Source organism: Clupea harengus, chromosome 19 (genome assembly GCF_900700415.2).
Source record: "Clupea harengus chromosome 19, Ch_v2.0.2, whole genome shotgun sequence".
Taxonomy (NCBI): Eukaryota; Metazoa; Chordata; class Actinopteri; order Clupeiformes; family Clupeidae; genus Clupea; species Clupea harengus.
Window position 1 is genome coordinate 10145444 of NC_045170.1, and position 19640 is coordinate 10165083.

The 19640-nt window shown below is 46.7% G+C and overlaps 1 protein-coding gene across 4 annotated transcripts in view; it reads right to left on the reverse strand.

Annotated features, from left to right (window-relative positions):
• csmd3b (CUB and Sushi multiple domains 3b) overlaps positions 1-19640 on the reverse strand; it is a 363440-nt gene that overhangs the window by 40015 nt on the left and 303785 nt on the right. For 3 of the 4 annotated variants that reach the window (XM_031585978.2, XM_042710744.1, XM_042710745.1), the window contains 8 exons: positions 17378-17566; positions 14753-14938; positions 13565-13759; positions 12255-12428; positions 11495-11668; positions 7282-7467; positions 5971-6156; positions 4059-4232 (listed from right to left, as the gene is read on the reverse strand). In XM_031585978.2, the coding sequence (XP_031441838.1) occupies positions 4059-4232; positions 5971-6156; positions 7282-7467; positions 11495-11668; positions 12255-12428; positions 13565-13759; positions 14753-14938; positions 17378-17566 (1464 nt within the window). The remainder of the gene's footprint in view (positions 1-4058; positions 4233-5970; positions 6157-7281; positions 7468-11494; positions 11669-12254; positions 12429-13564; positions 13760-14752; positions 14939-17377; positions 17567-19640) is intronic. The other variant, XM_031585977.2, reaches the window with a different exon arrangement.

Sequence of the window (19640 nt, forward strand, 5' to 3'; positions counted from 1 at the left end):
TGACAGACTAACTCCACTGGCTATGTGCACTGAGCCGGTGATGTAACACCCATTTCTCCATTGGCCCTGAGTTCCTGAAATCTGAAATCTGGCTCAGGGACTGAAACTGCTACTATTACTATGCTTTTTAGAATGGGAACGGGAACAATCCTGCAAAGGCAAAGAAGACACACAGGGCCTCATTGACTAACATTGCGACCGCAGCTTAATCTGCGCCTTTGCCAACTCACATATAGCGCACGGTATTTTGCATCGTATTTATCAAACAAGAACCTCATCTGAATGTGTCAACGCCTTACCAGCGTAATCAGCGCCTAACCCCGCCCATTAGTGTTATTTAGCGCGCAGCTAAAATAGGGAAGAAAGAGCCTGCGTGTTCCTTCCACCCATGGATGATGAGTTAAAATTAGAATTAGAGCTTTTGGTTCACGAGGTTACAGCAAACTAAGGCCGCGTTCACATTTGACTTCTTTTTTAGAAAAAAGCACTGCCTTCAGCACCTTTTCAGCGCCTTTTGAGCGCCTTTTGGGCGCTTCAGAATTCATGGATACCAAAAAATCTTAGCAAAAAAAAGTAAAACTAAAAACTTCTAGGTACAAATACGATGAACTACGGAGTTTGGTCCGCCATTTTTTTTTAAACTAAGGTAGTAGGTTACTAGGGAAGGTCCGCTGGTACCTACTCTCCTCGCCCTGATTGGTCAGCTGTCAAAAAGGCGCTTGACGTCACCCAGCGCTTTTCTGAAAAGTTGAGAAAATTGAACTCAAAAAGGCGTCGGGAGTTGCGCTTTTTTTAGAAGTTTTTAAAAGGCGGTCGCTTTTTAAAAAGGCGTCGTACTTTTTCCTTTTCACATAGGGTTGCATGTAAAAAAGGCGCTGGCAGCTGAAAAAAGAAGTCAAGTGTGAACGCAGCCTAACCCGGGTAAATATAGAAACTCATAAATATTTCTCCATTTAGCCCTTCTGTCCACACTAAAAGTTGTGATCACTTTGAATTCATTTTATTGGTGAGCTGATTTTGGGAAATTAAACTTTTCAGCGAACATTGAGTTTCTGGGTTACTATGGTTACCCCTCAGGGTGCCTGTGCAGCTTCATATTAACGAGTTTATGTTCACGAGTTCATATTCACACATATTAACATGAGTTAATCACACACAGGCAACTGCAAACTGTTAAGATTGTTCCCTAAGCTAGAGATAGCTAGGATAGTTAATATCCAGGTTAACTACTCCATAGCATCCCTTTAAATAGTCTGGTAGGAATACACGACACCCCTTACTTTAAAACAGCGTATTCCAACACTGAAACCCATGCTTTTCAAAAACGCTGCCCTAGGCAGATACATTTGAAAACTGTAGTTGTAGGTTGCCATGGCACTGGGGGTAGCTTGCGCTTGAGAGGCTATAACGTCAAAATAAACATGGAAGGTGAAATGAATATGCTGCTCTGTCTCTACAATTTACTTATCGGTAGTTTAGTTAGTGTACTTCGAGTACAAGTACTTTTCCTGAATAGATACACGTTACTCCTACGCAGAAGGTGTGCACTGTACTCGGTGTGCTTGAACTATGAGTGTTTAAACCATACAATGAGCAGCGATTCTGGGTAAGACGTGGCCGAACTTTTCCCGAACAGCTAGCTGGTGGGACAGTTTGTAATTATATTTGTTTGTATGCCTATTAAATGATATATCAAATATAAACATTTAAAAAAAATAACATTTCTGATGTTCGTATATTTCAAATTTCTCGCAGGCACATAGTTTTCATTTAGCAGCTGATATGTCATGCTAAAACACCTCTTGTTTCGTTACTAATACATAATTAGGCGCACTTTACGCATCTCCTCCCATCTCTTTGCGACGAACACCCACTTTCCCACACCCACTTCCCAGCAGCGGTAATCTGCGCTTTTACTCAGGTGCGCCTCCTTAGGAAATACGGTTTTATGTCTTTACCTGCTATTTTACGCCTGAAATGGGCGCAATCCTGTTAGTAAATGAGGCCCACAGTCTCTTACTGCCTCTTAGTGGGAGAGAGAGAGAGAGAGAGGCCAGAAGAAAAGAAAGGGACAGACAGAAGAAGAGAACAGGAGAGGAAGAGAAGAGAGGGAGTGGAGAGTTGGAGTGTGGGAGAATAAGAAGGAGAACCGGTAGAAGGAGAGTGAGAGAGGGATTGAGAGGAGGAAATGGAGAGAAATGGGAAAAGAGAAAGGGAATCAGAGCGAGGGAGAGGGAGGATAAAAAAGAAGAAGGGAGGGAGGATAAAAGAGAAGAAGAGAGGCAGAGCTAGCGGGATGTGAAAAGCATATGGCATGTAAATCTCAAAGAAAGACAAATGAAACGACATCCAAACCAAGCTCTGCTGATTCATTACCATCACCAAAGCTGTGGCGATTCCCAGCAGCGCGAGCGAGAGGGAGGGAGGGAGGGAGAGGCTGATTAGCTGGAGAACGACACCCTTTCTCCAGTGGAAAAATAACTTGGCCATATAAATTGTCTTTCCATCCGCCCTTATACTGCGACACCTCAAGCCCATCCCCAGCACACACACACACACACACACACACGCACACGAACACACACGAACACACACACGCACCCTCGTCTTAACAGGGTCACCGCAATCTTTAATTGAATGTTTTGAGATAAAGATTTCCATCCACGCTGCCACATTATAATGTATTTATTTCCCTAATTTACATATTGAGTGGAGCAATGGCGAGAGAGAAGGGTGAATTAGATATATAGAGAAGAAGCAAGTGAAATAGAGAGAGAGAGAGTAAGATAAAGAGAGGTAGCAGAAAGACAGAAAATGAGAGAAGAGAGAGGGCAGAAAGGAAAGAAGAAGAGACAAACAAGAGAAGAGAGAGGGCAAAACACTTCATGACTCAGAAGGGAAAGGCTGAGATAACTTTGTTAGAGGCCAGGAAACCCACAAATCCTCCCTCTCTCTCTCTCTTTCTTTCTCTCTTTTCTTTCTCTCGCTGACGTCAGTAAGACAGGTAGAGCAGCCCACACAGGGGGCCTGAACTGACAAGAGCGTAGGGAAGGAAGGAAAGAAGGATGAAAGAAAGAAAGAAAGCTAGCTGCCGCCTACACGTTCATTCGTCTGTCCGTCCGTCATCCCGCCCCCTCTCATGCAGGCCCTTAACTGTTGCTATTTTAAGCTCGGCATGCTAACGCTAACTAATATCAAACTATAGCTCACAGCTAATGGCAGCGCTGGTCACTTTGCCAGTCACGGACAAGATCTGTCAAACATTTTCTATCCATTTTTTCCCCTCCCTCTGTCTCTTCTACCGAGCAATTTCCGCGCCAACAGATGTGACAAAAAAAATAGTGTGAAAAGAGACCGAAAAATAAATACATCTGACAAAAACCACTGATAAAAAATGTAGCTAAATATAATCTACCCCTGAGGATAAGCCCAAGCGGCCCTTTTTTTGTTTACTTGTTGGTTTTCCTATTATTTGGGCTAAACAAAGCAGCAGCCACCCTTCCGTAAGTTGGGTCCTCTGTGTGGAGACGCGCTGTACAGAACACCCACTGCTGTCATATCAGCGTGGGCTTATCGGTCCAACCCCGGAGCCATGTTCCAGATAGGAGCTAATGTGCACTGTGCACTCTGACATCCCGACTCATTTGGGTGGATGGATGGATAGACAGATAGAGAGAGAGACGTAGAGAGATAGAGAGAAATGGTTAGATGGAGGCCTGAAGGAACTGTTAGTGCCCCTCTCTAGTTTTCATTTTCTTTCTTTCTTTTTTTCTTTCTTTCTGTCTTTCTTTCGCTCTGTCACTCATTCACTTTGCAACCGGTGCAAAGGGGCATAGGTGCACTGCAGTGTCTAGATAGATGGATGTGTTGCTCTTTCTATCTTTCATTCTCTTTCTCTCTCTCTTTCTCTCTCACACACACACTCTCTCACACACACACACACACACATTTTCTCAACTGAGCCATACATGTTGGCTTTGTGATGGATAGATAGGTGGCTCCCCTGAAATGTGCACTTTGCATCTCTCTCTCTCACACACACACACACACACACACACCTGAGCAGAAGGGCATAGGTGTGCTCCAGTAGCTGCTAAGCTGGCAGGTGCGCGAGGAATCGCCCTTCAGCCTGCGGCCGCCCGTGCAGGAGTAGCGCACCGTGGAGCCGAAGGTGAACTTGTCCCCGACCAGCAGCCCGTTGGGCGGAGACCCCGGGTGCCCACAGTCCACCACTGCTCAGGAAAAAAACAGAACACAGGACATATAACATTAAACATATACAAACACAACACAAAACAGCATTCAAAGCTAAACATATGGAATAGAACGCTCACAACAATAGATTGTTAATGAATTAGTTTTCGGTGCACAGGGATAAATCAGGGGATAATCTGAGCAGATAACATTAGCATTAACCACTAAACTCCTTAGAGTGCTACCCCGTGCAGTCACGCTCCTTCTAAGCCTTCTCTGAAGGTTTCTGTGTTGGACCACGGCCCAGTTCTGTGAAGCAAATTGACACCCGCCGACAGAGTTTATAGACAACACCTTGCATAAAAATATGCTGGAGATTAACTATCCCCCTTTTGTACTCCAAGATGAAAAGGGTTGGTGCTGTTTTAACAGTTGTTCTAATTAGCAGTTGGGGCCACTTAACACAGTTCCAATGACCAGATCAAAAAGACGGAAGAGGGAAAAAAAAAGTGCGACAGCTGCTATGACAACGTGTAACTAAGTGACAAAGCATGTTGGTTCAGTAACAGTAGGGTTTCAAACAACTTTCACAGCACAGCACACTAATACATGCACAAATGATAAGTAATGATGTCTGCACATAGTGGTATTTTAATAACATGGCTGACACAAATTAATGTGTGCCAAAGGAAGCTGAGCAGTTCCCTAAGGATCCATCTGACATAATCAGAGGTTCAGACCAACCGGATATTAGAGATAACACACATATTAGTTTTCACCCACGAGCCAGTGGCCATTTTCAAAAACAACAAACACAATGAGCTCATTTCGCACGCACAAAAATACGGCACGATTTGTCTGAGATTAATGGATGTTTGGTGGCTTTGCCCAGCGGTAACGGCAGGCTCCGTCATAGTCGAGGAACACTCGTGCAGGAGACGGGCACGAGACGGGCACAGCTGGCGCTGCCATGTCTGAGTGGGTTTGATTGGACGGAGGGTGGGGTGGCATTTTACAGGATGTGCACCCAACAAGACAAGATGGGGAGGTAAATGTGGAGCCCAAACCTGGCAACGCTAATTAATCTAACTGGAGCTCCATATTACACCTGTCCTGTAACTGATCCACAGTTCTCCAACAGCAGGAGGAAGAGGGGAAGGGTCAAGCAGCTAATCGAGGCTCCATTAAGGGAATGAAATGATAATTAGTGAGGAGATGAGATGGGATGAGAAGACGGGAAGAGAGAAGGCATCAAAAGAAGAGGAGGAGAGAAGAAATAAAGAGAGGAGTGGCGAGGTAAGGAGAAGTGGGAGGAACTGAAGAGAAAAGAGAAGAGAAGGATAGCACCTGAAAGAAGGGAATAACTTAGAAGAAATGAAAGGAAAATAAGACAAAAGGACAACAGACTAGAAGAAATGATCAGGGAAGAGACAAGGCAGTAAAGAGCAGAGGACAGAGAGTGGAGAAATGAGAAGAAATGATCAAGGAAGAGACAAGGCAGTAAAGAGCAGAGGACAGAGAGTGGAGAAATGAGGAGAAATGAGGCGAGGAGTTAAGTAAACAGAAGAGAACAGATGAGAGGAGAAGTGAGCAAAGCAGAGTAGAAATAAATCAGGAAAAAAAGAAATCCACCTGAGAGACCGGAATAACTTCAGATGAGATGAGCGAGAGGTAAACAAAGCGGGAGATGACAGATCAGGAAATGGGGAGAAGAAGCTACGATTAATAGATAACAGCAAACGGGACGAGTGTTTCAGCTCTCACGGCCATCCTCACCGATGCACTCGGGCAGAGGCTTGTCCCACTGGCCCGTGGGCTGGCACATGAGGACCGCTGAGCCGAACAGGTAGTAGCCCGGGTTGCAGTCGTAGAACACCACCGTCCCGAAGGTGAAGTTGCCGTGCTCGATCTTGCTCTGCCTGATGGAGTTGGCTGGGATGCCCGGGTCCGAACAGTTGACCACTGAAAGAGTTGGGAGAGAGACAGAGTGGAGGGAGAGAAAATGGATACAGGTGTTATCTGGCAGTAGCACAGACATGCTGGTTATACCCTACTTAGGATACAAGTCTGAACCACTGCAGTATCCTGTGCTTACCGTTTAACGGTTCACAAGAGCAGAGTACTGTTTATTCAAGTATACTAACCCTGTAGCTCATTATAATTGGAACTACTTCCAGCTGTGCCAACTGACCCCGCGGTTTTAGTAACTACTTTAATCATGATGAGTTTGAAACTCACTTCAGTGAATTGAACTGAACTAGTTCCATAAACAACTAGAGCTAGTTCCACTACAAAAAAATAGCACAACTTTCATCTAAGCCAAATGAACGGGAGTGGCCATGTAGATTCTTACAGTTCAGTGCTCAGTCAAATCTCAGTTGAGTCAGGAACAGTCCCAGTAGAGGGCAACGACTACTTGGCTTTAAGTGTGTCTGACAATCAATGCGGAACACGAGGCCCGTTAAGCAAGCACCGCTGGGCTGATTTTCACAAATTAGCACCTCTTCAATCAAGGTGGCTGGAAGCTAATTAGAGAATTAACGCTCGGTGGCTAAGAAAATCGGCATACTTTGGGAGCCGCGTCTCACCTCCTCGTTAAGCACAGAATGTTAAATGCAATGTGTTCCTGGACTAATGACTACATTTCTACATGGATTTTTGGCTTAACCCTCCCCCCACCCCTAACACCTAACAGACAAGTCTATGGTTCATGCGATATTAGCAGCCTTGTGCTGTTAGCACAATCCATGCATATGATTCCTACAACACCCATGCTGGTTAGTGTCAGAAAAGAACCGGAGTTAGTCTGAAATGGCTGCATTATTACTGTCCACATAGCACATAAAGTTACACAGAGCAAGGCACTTATGCTTCTTTCAATCTCAACCCTCCACATGCTTTGGGTGAACGTAGCAAGGTGAGTGGTGGGCAGAACCTTCTAGAACTGCCCTCCCCCCCACCTCCCCCTCATTCCACCCCTCCCCCTCCCTCATCCCTCTCTCCTTACCCTGGGAAAAACTAGTGCGAGTGGCTTAAGCAGGCGAGGCTGGATGGACGGACAAGCTCCGTGTGAATAGAAGACTTAACTTTTTTCCCCACCTTTACACGTTGGTGGCGGATGGCTCCACTGCCTGTTGGTCTGGCACTGAGCGCGCGCCGGGCCCTCCATCACGTAGCCCGTGTGGCAGGAGAAGCTCACCGCGTCGTCCAGGTTGAAGCCGTTGCCCACCGTGCGACCGTAGATGGGGCTGCCCGGGTGGCCACAGCTGATAGCTACGTGGGTAGAGAGGAGAGGATGAGGGTATGAGTATACAAAACATCCGACATTTTCTACACACACACAGAGGCATGTAAAGCTACATATGTTTCTATGCAGTGGTGCCTCGTAATGGCTAAGGGAAGGGGAGGGAAGAATTGAAAGAATGCTGAAACCGTATAGGATCTATACATTACCCCCGCCCCTCCCCACCAGTTTCTTACCCGCTCATCTGAAAGTGCTCCCTGTGGGGCTTGATGAGAACACAGGCAAAGGGAACAGGGTGCAATAATATAGATGACAAATGCTCGTTAGAAGACATGATGCTGGTGAGTGAACTGAAGCCTGTCAGACGTCGCTCATCTCTCATAGCCCCATGAGAGCGACCGTGCCGCTTCGCCGCCCATCAAACATGAAGCCGCTCACAACTCACATGCGTGTGATCATGCAACCTGCCCCCTGGTCACTGCCCCCACAGGGGGTATCACAGGACGATGTTGAGTTTATATACCCCCCCTCGCGGAGTTCTCTGACTTGAGAAGGGATGCTTTTGTTATCCCTCCTCCTCCTCCTCCTCCAGCATCAAGAGTGTGAAATCACGGGTTGCATCCACGTTGCATCTATGGTTCCTGATGGTCTTCGTGCCGATGGCCCTAACTGTATTATTTGTGCTCAACTGCGGGTGCAAATTGCCCAGTCATGTGAAGGAGATGGTGGGCGTGTGGAGCGGCCGCTCTGGCCTCCCGGACGGTTGTGCAGCCACTCATCAGACGGAAGAGACAGAGGCCGTCTGGGTGTATGTGAGTATGTCTGGGTCTCTTTCTATGTGTGTGAGTCTATTTGTTTGTGTGTTTGTTTGTGTGTGTGTGTGTATGTGTGTGTGAGTGTGTGAGAGAGTGAGTGTGTGAGTGTCAAAAGCTATTGACAGGCGGGATGAAGGTCTTGCTGTGACTAAAATGCCAGCCATTTATTTACTTTCCTGGTAGGTCGAGCCCTTTTTGAAAATCAAAAACCGGGCTAAAAGTGGAGGGTCAATATAAACGCTTGGCCAACTCCACAAGCCTTCCCCTCGGATTTTACCCGCATGGTTTTAAAGAGAGTGCAGCTCGCATTTATCAAGCCACAACCTGCCCATTTGTTTGAGGAAGTTGATAAGAAATGAGGCGTGCAGACAAAGGCAGCGCAGTGCCTGGAGTTTATGGGCCACAGTAGGGCGATAGCTGTGAATAAGCTACAATGAAACCATGAGGCTCGGTGTCTGTTTATGTTGTGTGACAAACACAAGCACACACATACACACACACACACACACACACACACACACACACACACACAAGCACACACACACGCACAGAAACTTTCAGCTAACTTGGACAAGCTAACTTCTAAACTTGGAAAAAGTGTGCACTGCTTCAGAGGCTACAGTTCTGGCAAACAGATATAGCTGGGCACTTTCACCCTGTCTGGCCCACAGGAGGTCCCAAACACACACACATACACACACTTGCAGAAATATACTTGTACTTACATACAGATCATACACACACATACACCGTCTAAAAGACACACACATACACTGTCTACAAGACACACACACACACAGACTCCTTTGATTTTTTCCAAGCTTGTTTCTGCACGGCCAAACACTGATGTTGCCAACAGAGCGGCCCCTTTCCTCAGCGCTGGGAGAGTGGGAGAGGGAATCTGACAGGCCTCCTCCAGCTCCCGCAGCAGCAGGAGCAGGAGGAGGAGGAGGAGGAGGAGGAGGAGGAGGAGTGGAGGCGCGAGCCCAGAGTCCTGCGCCCAGAGCGGGCTGAGCACGTCCTCAGCCAAGGGCACTCACCGCCTCCTCCAGCCCCCTCACTGCCGGCAAAAAGCATCACTTTGTCTATCTCCGTCTCTTGATTCCTCTCCGCCCCACTTCCTCATCTCTCTCATTTCCTCTCATCTCTCTCTTTCTTTCTATCTTTCTTTCTCTCTCTCTCCCTCCTTCTTCGCTTGCGACCTCGGGCACGTTTGGTTTCTCATCTCCCCTCACAGCCGCTCTTATAAACAATGCGAGCTCATTTACATAATTACAGATGTAATTTGTTTCTCTTTGCACTGAAGCAATTTCCCACACATCTGAGCGATTAGCAGAACCAGAATTTAAAACTGAATCATGGCCCTGTTAAAAAAAGCTGAATGCTATCATATTGCACAGAGTGCACGAACGAACACACACACACACACACACACACACACACACACACACACACACAAACACGTAGTCTCCATAGACTACACCTAAGTATGGAGAAACACACACACACACACCTGTCCTGTAAGCCTGCACACACACACACACACACAAAACTGAGTAGTGCACACAATGGGTTGCGACAGTCGCTAAGTCTCAACAAAGTCACGGCTAAAACAAATCCCAGGAACAAACCGTAGCCGCTCCACTTAAACATGTTGACAAATTCCGTGGACGTGAGCGGATAAGACAGGAAGTCAAGTGTTTTGTTGTCCAAATCCCGATTGTGCGTTGGCTGTTTGGCCGCTGGATTATTGGTAAGGCCTGATTTCGCCGTAGCAACGATCTGCGTGTACCCCCTCAGTCAGAAGAAGGATTTACTGCTTTTCGCCCCCCTCAGCTAAAAAGATAAGGCAATAAAACTCTGAGCCAAAACACCACATTGCTCAGAGACTATCTTGGCCACCCAGTAATTTGTATCTAGGTGCTACATGGGCTCAAAAGGGCTTAGCATGGTGCTTTGTTACTTAGCAAAAAAGAGAAAGAAATAATAATAACAATACACTGGTGGACTTGAGCACTAAAAGATGCTGCTATCGCTTTCCATTTGTGTTCTTTTGACCTCACAGGGGGGTGGGCGAGAGCCAGCTACACAACACACTGCCAAAGGCACAAATGGTGTTCTTGGACGGCAGCCTAGGCAACGCTATTCCCCCCCATACCCATAATGCATTTCACTATCCCTGAACATGAAGGAATTGCTCGCACGGTGATTAGAATCAGGCACACTCAACGCATGACAAATGCGAAAAAGTTTCTCTTCCCTTTTAGTTTGTGCGACAGTCTCTTCTCTTTTTTTCTTTTCTTTACCTTCCGCCCTCTCAAGCTAAATGACACAGGGAAAGATTTGCGGAGGGTAACCTGAAAGCCATTCGGCATTGCCACGGTCCACTCCGCTCCATTAATGATGCAATAATACATTTAACCTATCTACATTTCACCTCAATTCAATTAATTCGCCCTGTCAAGTCAATTTCTTTTCTCCGCCGGGCGAGGGACAAGTGAAATCCACCTTCCCTGATTGAGCTAGAGTTAGTGGAAGAAGGTGGGGGAGGGAGGGGGGGGGGAGGATGGGGGCAGAGATGGGGGGGTAGAGAGAGATGTTTCCAGAAATAAATGCTTCCAAATGTTCCAGCGCAGAGGCCCGTGTGTCATTCCACCTCCGTGGCGGACTGACAGTGAATCTTGAATTAAAAATGCCCACTGAGACTAGATGGGCTCTTTTGTGGCGGGGGAGGAGGAGGAGGAGGAGGAGGAGGAGGAGTGCATAGCTTAAATGCCACCGCTCTTGGAGAGACAAGGTGAGAGACGAGGGGGAACGCGGACGGCCACGTCTGGCCTCTGACTGATGCTGAACCCCCCCACCCCCCCACGAAGACAGCAAGGAAGAGGAGCAGAGAGAAAAAGGGCAAGACACCTCAGCTCCCTGCCCGCTCACCCACACGCTCGCCCACACGCTCGCCCACACGCTCACACTCTGGTTCAGATTCCTGTCATCTTTTACATGGTCTCCATACTGCATGCCATGACAAGTGGCAATAATTAAGTCAGGTGTGAAACCTGCCTGTAAAATCTCTCAGATACAGATAGATGGACAGACAGAGAGTCAAAAAGAAAGAAAGAAAGACAGAAAGAAAGAAAGAAAGAAAGAAAGACAGACACAGACAGATAGATATACAGACAGATAGAACAGGAGACAGACCAACATAAAGATGGAAAACAGGGGAGGGAGAGAGGTCACTTACGGACGCAGACGGGCAGCTCTCCTGACCAGTTGTGGTCCTGGTAGCAGATCCGCACAGAGGAGCCGATGAGGCGGTAGCCCGGGTTACACTGGTACACCACCGTATCCCTGTAGCCATAGTTCTCCCCAATCACCTGACCGTTCACTATCTGCTCCGGGGTCCCACAGTGGCCCGCTACAGAGAGAGAGAGAGAGAGAGAGAGAGAGAGAGAGAGTGAGAGAGAAAGAAAGAGAGAGGACAAGATAGAAAAAGGAATAGAAAAAAGAGAGAGGGAAAGACAGACAGATGCATAGAAAGATACAGAGAGAAAGGAGAGAAACAGATAGAGACATTGCATTGTGGCACTCTAAAAGACCCACAGGAACAAAATCAAACACGTCCCCAAAAAAACACAAATCTCCTTCAAACCGAGGAGAGACATTATACATGGAGAGGGCAGGATGAGAAAGAGCACCCTCCAACAGTCACACATGGAGAGGGCACGATGAGAAAGAGCGCCCTCCAACAGTCACACCACCGTGGCTCATTAAGGCTCTGAAGAAGCCAGAGTAAAGAAACCTGAACAATAGCGAGAAAGGCTCAAGAGGCCAGCTCACGTTAGCGTTAGCACTGTGCTATTGTGTGTGTGTGTGTGTGTGTGTGTGTGAGTGTGAGTGTGAGTGTGTGTGAGTGTGAGTGTGAGTGTGTGCTATTGTGTGTGTGTGTGTGTGTGTGTGTGTGTGTGTGTGTGTGTGTGTGTGTGTGTGTGTGTGTGTTTTACCCAGGCAGCGGGTGTCTGTGCCGCTCCACAGGCCCGATGACAGACACTCGCGCACTGTGGAGCCCACCAGCATGTAGCCAACGTCGCACGTGAAGATGCCCGTCGCCCCGAAGGTGGCCTGTGTGCCGATCTTCTTCCCGTTGGGCAAGGAGGGAAGCTGCCCGCATGAGATGACTGCAGAGAGAGCGATAGAGAGAGAGAGAGAGAGAGAGAGAGAGAGAGAGAGAGAGAGAGAGAAAGGATGGAAATGGAGAAGGAGAAGGAGAAGGAGAAGAAAGTTACTGCAGATTCCTTTCCTTCTTTTGGTGGATAGTGCTAACACAGACCAATAGCACTAAATTAAGGTATCCGTCAGTTACACGATGTAAAGCATGACGTTGCTAGTTTGATTCTCAGACAGCTGGCATACTTATCCTATGATGAAGTGTTCATGTAAACATCGGACTGTCCATTTGAAATGCTACACATTTGTGTTTGTTGGCTATGAAAAGAACCACGCACACATATGTGGACACTTGGCATGTGTGTGTTTGCCTGGCTGTGGTGACTTCCCCAATGCATGTGTGCCTCCGTGGGTGTGTGCAAAGCTGTGTGTGTGTGTGTGTGTGTGTGTTTGTGTGTGTGTTAGCTCTGGAGCCGCTGAAGATTTGTTTGTGCGCGGGCCCAGTGGCCGAGTGGACTGCCAGCGTGTGTTTGCAGGGCCTCCATTCAAAGGCTTAGGTTTGGGATGTTCATGGAGCCATCTGAGCATACGCAGCTTGAGAGGCCTAAGATGGGACATATTTGAACTGGAGAGGAACTGGCACTGGCGCTGGGTCTGGCTTGGGCACGGTACTGAGCTGGCCAGGATCTAGAGAGATCTTTGTGGCACAGCACACTACCATTGGGCCACATTCAACCCATTATTTTACCATCAAACAATCAATGCTGCTGACGACTTACACATGATTCAATTAGTATTTTTGTGCTGTTCGTATTAGTGTATTTAATTAGTATTAGTAATTATGCTGTCATTGAGATTAACCCATTAACCCATACTTACAGTAAAGCGAAGTAAAGCTGAAAATATTGAATCTAGTACAGCAGGTAGATTATGAAAATACTTCAGAGTAACCCTACAGAGATAGAGTTAGACTACAGGATGGTGTGCAGTAGTGATGGCACGGTGTAAGTTAACAATGCCAGAAGAGCATTGATCTGTAATTAGACCTCAGCAAAAATAATGTGAATAAGGTGTATTTTTTCCTGTTCACTTCCTGTTCTCTCTGTTCCTGTGTAATGGATCCCAGATAGGGTTAAGGAGCACTCACTCTCACAGCGTGGCCTGTCGTTCTTCCAGCTCCAGGCGCCGGTGGTCAGGCACTGGATGCTGGCCGGGCCCAGGCGGTAGTAGCCAGGGTCGCAGGTGAAGATGATCTTGGTGCGGTACTCGTAGTGGGAGCCGTTGACGATGCGCCACCGCCCGTGCTCCAGAGAGAAGGAGCCAATGCTGGGACACACCACCACTGTGAAGCCGCAAACACACACACAGAAACACACACACACACACACACACACACACAAATGCATGCATGAGAGAAAATATACATTAAAATGCACAAGAACACAACCACCCACACACACAATCAATCAATCAACAACAGGAAAAGACTAATTAGAACGCAAATCGAACAGTGTCTTGTGTAAACATCTTTCTCAACTAACCTTTGACCCCTTGTTCTACATACTTATTAATGCAATGTGGCACTTTAAGTTCACTGTGACACAGAGAAAAGCTAATACACTCATGACACTCACGGGAGTGGAAGGAGGGATTTCATTGATTTATTTTGGTCCTAAATGTGAAGGCAATTATTAATGAAGCAGTACTGTGGAGGGAGTGAGAGAAAGTACAGGTGAGGGAGAGAATATGCTCAGCCATGCACTCAGTAAACCAAACTCCAGCAGGCACGCATGCACACACACACCCTCATTTATTCTCTCATTGACTCTCTTTCATACTCACACACACACACACACACACACACACACACACACACAAGCGCACACACTCATTCTGTCGCTCTCTCTCTCTCTCACACACACACATACATACACAATCTCACTTTCTCTATCCTCTCTTTGTATTCCCAAACACACACACACACACATGAGCAAACACACACATGAGCAACTCCCACTTCCTATGTCTCTCTCTCTTTCTCGCTCACACACTCACACACACACACACACACTGACAGACACGCACATTCTCCTACCAGGACTACCTCCCTAAATCTCTCTCTTTCTTTCAAACACACACACGCTCACTCTCTCTCAGATCTGTCTTTTTTCCCTCTCACACCCTCTCCCCTCAAACACCCACACCCACACCCACACCCACAAACACCCCCCCCACACACACACACACACACACACACACACACCCACACACACACACACACACACACACACACACCCACACCCACACCCACACCCACACCCAGACCCACACCCACCTGAGCAGCGGGGGATCTTGTTGTGGTTGCTCCAGGTGCCGTCAGGCTGGCACACGGCGCTGGTCAGCTCCTTGGAGGACAAGCGGTAGCCGTCGTTGCAGAAGTAGGTCACGCGCGTGCTCACCGAGTAGTCGGCCGCCAGCACGCCCCCGTTCAGCGGCGCTTTGGGGGCTCCGCAGGACACCGCTGCAGGGGGAAGAGGAGACAGGCTGGCCAGTTAGATCACGGAGCCCAGAGGCACCCACACTCACACACTGCACCCTAGTGACCACCTGAGCACCTGCAATGCTCCAAGGTGCACCCACACACTCCATTCTGTCCCAGTTAACAACGATGACGAATCAGGGTTAAATGTAGCGTTGTCAGTGTAACTACATACCTTAACCCAATGCACCTCAATTTAGTGATGTTGTATTTGTGTAACTTGTATTCTCCAACACCAACTGCTTACAGACATCTCCATATCTCCATGTCTACTACCCACTCAAACTCAAGCCATTACTGAGTCAGCACACTCATGGAGTCTGGACACATACTCAGTGGAACACTACTCCCTACAGTCCTCATGGAGTCTAGACGGCTATGTTTGCGTGCGTGTATATGTGTGTGTGTGTGCATGCCTGCCAGTGTGTGTGTGTGTGTGTGTATACATGTGTGACAGTGTGTGTCTGTATGTACGTAAGTGTCTGGCTAAATTAGGCTTTGATATATGCCCACGGACACACGAACAACACGAACACAAGCAATATGTCCCACACCGCTGCTGAGGCCCAGGCAGGGAGCCAAGCTGAGATATTATGCTAACGAGAGGAGGAGATGTGATTATGAAAATACTCCACAGACACGGGACAAGACAAACTGGCTGATTGGGGACCAAAACACACAATGAGAGGGGGGCACGCACGTGACATGCATTCAGGATGCAGGACTCACTAATAACCAACAGTTCAAAAGAAAAGGATTACACACACAGACTGACACACACACAGACGCACACACAAAAACAACAACAGCAAAAAAGCATGTTCCTGTTTCTGCACATATCAATACAGCACTTTCGCACAATAGAGAATGAGAGCGGATGTGACATTAGAGAGATACAGAGCCATCTATGGCTGCAACTATGGACTGAATACAGGCCTTTCACAGACAAATCCAAAGGTCTTTGTGAGTGTGTGTGTGTGTGTGTGTGTGTGTGTGTGTGTGTGTATGAGAGAGAGAGAGCAAAATAGAGAGACCGCATTCAGTGGGAAATGAAACAAAAAATAAGTGTGATAAGTGCACAAGAGACAATTCCGCAGCCCCCGGAGGTTAAAACACACAGACGCTCGGCTCAGGGGAGCGCGGAAGCAATTCACCATCTGTACTCCAGCCGCACTCATTTAACAACAACAACAACAAAGAGAGAGAGAGAGAGAGAGAGAGAGAGAGAGACTCTTCCCTTTCTTTATATCCTTTGTTATCTTTTTTCTCTCCTTTGGTTTTAGGCACTTAATGTAGCATGCTGGCAGAGGGAACGCTTGTCAGAGAGGCTTTAAGTTACTTGAAGCAAGGGCACAGGGGCCGACAGAGAGGGGCAGGGAAACCATAACGCAAGTGGATCCCTTCTATACACACCATCTTGCCGCTTGCCACTCCGTAATGTGATTTTTAAACCACACCGGATTGGTTGCCAAATAATTCATAGAGCCAATCAAATGAGTCCTGGTCTTGTGTTTCATTTGATGTTGACAGAAGATGGAGTTTGATCCCTGGTGTTTTTTCCTCTCTTTCTTCTAAGATAACAGACTGCCAAGTACCAATGCAAACACCGCAGAGGTTTATGGAGTGTTTTTAGTGTCAGTTGTCATTAGAGGTGGTGCTGGACGTCTGGCCTCTGAGGAGATTGAGGATGGTACATTATGGCAACCAGAACAGAATGGCGGAGACCATAGAGGGTAAAACTTGTGGAACAGGGTCGCTCAAATTGAGCGGTTGAGGTGAGGATAAGGGTAGCCAAGGCTATGTCAAGAGATGGCTCAGCAGTCACTGTGATTCTTCAGAGTAGATAAACGACAGCAAAAAAACAAAACCAAAAAAAAAAACAGCAAAATAAATGAACGAGTGGTAGAGGAGACTGGAGACTGCGATTCCTGGAGAAATCTGGCAGGGGTTTTGAAATTCGAATCTGTTGGCGGCTCATTAAAGCTGACAGCCATCAGCCTCATTTGCCTCTTCCAAACAGCATTAACATCAGCGTTCACACTCGGCCAAAGTGCTGGCTGCACACCCATGCAAGGTGTTTCATTGCAGTACTCACACACTCACTCAGCATAGTGGTAAGTACTCTAAAGGGAGGTGGGGATGGGTGGGTTTGCAGAGCTTCACCACACCCATAGCAACTATAACTCCTCCATAAAAGTTCAATAGGACATTACAAACTAAAAGTGGTCAGTATAAATGGCCAGTAAAGACAATTTATTACTCAGCCAACTGTAGTAATGTTATGAGGACACCATTGTAGGTATTTTAGTAGGCATAGTTTTAAGCGTGACATGTAGTGTCTCTGACCAACCAAACACAAAAACAGAAGCATGCACAGATAGATAGACAAAGACACAGAGAGAAATACACACACACACTCACCTTGGCAGGCGGGCACGGGTGTGTCCCAGTCGTAGTAGCCGTGTGTGGTCTTCTTGCAGACGCCCGTGCCTTGGCCCACCAGCCGGTAGCCGCGGTCGCAGGCCCAGCGCACCTGGCTGTTGACGTGGCCGCCGGTCTGGCTGCTGACGGAGCCGTGCAGCGGGGAGTCGGGCGTGCTGCAGTACAGCGCTACAACAGACAAGCGCACACGCCCTATCAGTCCTTTTATCAGGGGCCAGGTAGGGACCCTGGAGCCCGGGGCCCATCAATAATAACAACAACAACATCATCATCGTCATCTTCTTCATCATCATCATCATCATCATTAACATCTTCTGCACTGTCTGCTAAACATCTAATATCTTACATGCAATGAAAATGTGTTGCTATTTCCAGTACTGTAACGTAGTAATTAAATATCAAATTATATATGGGCAGAGACCAACTGTAGTTCAAAGATCAGACAAATCAGTTTTAAAATCCACACTGTCTCAATGGAGATATCCTGCCTCTATTTACTGACTCATCGGAGGTAAGCATGTACCAGCATCTATACATCAGTACTGCACTCTGAATGATTCTCTCCTATTGACAAGTGGCGGCTTTTCTGAAGATGAAAATGGAGCACTTTACACATCGCGTTTGGTGCGACACCCCAGTCGTTCAGGTCACAGAACAGGTGCCAGCTGCTAGCATGTGTCTCAGAATTAACAAGCACTAGTGTTGTTTCTGTTTCTTTAGGACGGTGAAAGCCATAGAAAGCAGAATATTTCAAATGAGAGAGAATTCAGGAGAGAAACTGGCTTAGGGGTTTCAGTGTGTATCGAACACTACGCGCCCCAATTTCATTGAGCAAACAAGAACCGCAAACGGGCTTCACGCCTCAGCAACCACGCAGTGAGAATAGGTGGGGATATCTATATTTGCTCATTTCATTGACACAAAGCAGGGCACAATCAAACACAAATGGGTTGAGTAATTACTGGATGTAGCAATGAAGTCATTCTTTATCAGCCAATCACAGTGAATCGATCATACCTTATTAACTTTCACATGGAACTCAGCAATGGTTCTACAATAGAGCAAACAACACATTTCCAGGCAGGAATGGCGCGTTTTACACCAGAGGGGATGGAGGCTCTTGTGCAGGAGGTGTGTGCAACAATCATTTAGGTGTTGCTTCGAAATAACTAATTTATACATGGAGCTCCCGCGTCTGTGTGCGGACACATCCATGTTTGCGCTTAGAATCTTGCTTGTGTTATGAAATTAGCAAAATGATTTAGCCAAGTTATTAAATTAGCTGTGTTGCCAGCCACGTTGCCCATCAATGAAATTAGGGCCCTATGTTTTTTTAAAAGGTGTGCAGACCAGTTTCCCCTAAAGTAATATGCCCTTTCTTTGTTTCTAAAGGCATTTCTATACAATGGCTATGTGCTTGGCTACTATATAATAGACTGAGAATAATGCTTTCACGCCACCATAAGAGAGACAGAGTACAGTGGTTAGCTAAAGCCACCTGTGGCTATGAGAGTCTGAGAACCCATTTAAGCACAAGGGCTATTTAGTGCTGCTCAACTGAACTGACTGAGGTCTGAACCAATGACTGTAATTTGGGTAATTTACAGTAATCAGCACAACATCAATGTCTTTTAACTTCCCCTCAGGAGTTATGTTTTTTTTTGTTTTGTATCCCAATGGCTCTATATAAAGCTTCATGAAGGGGTTTCGACTCGAGTCTCCATCACTTTTTGTCATGCTGAGACATTAATGGAATCTTCACTAGCCTCGCTAATCAATTCCATTACGATTCAAAGGGTTTCGATTCGGTTATAAAACAATTCGCGATGCATCACAATGCATTTTGTCCTTCATGTTTTTATTCATGAATATAAGCACTCGGATTTGAACTCTACTTTCCCTTTTACTGTTTTATTAAACAGCTGTTTTAATACAAGGATTAGAGACGAAGAGACATAGATTACATAAATAGCTGTCTTCTTTTTTAAAGAAGTTTACCCAGCAGTATACCTTTGTCTATATACGAAATATTTGCTAGCCAACTGCACTGTAAATATATCTTCTATAAAAATGAAATAGTTTTCACATTTTATTTCTATAGCGCCAAAACAATACAATTATCTCAAGGTGTTATTTCATTTCCTGTTGATGTAACAAGGATTTTACCCAGCTCTAATGTACATGAACATACACTCCAAACATGCAGGCACCACCCACACACACATACCTGCACACACACAGT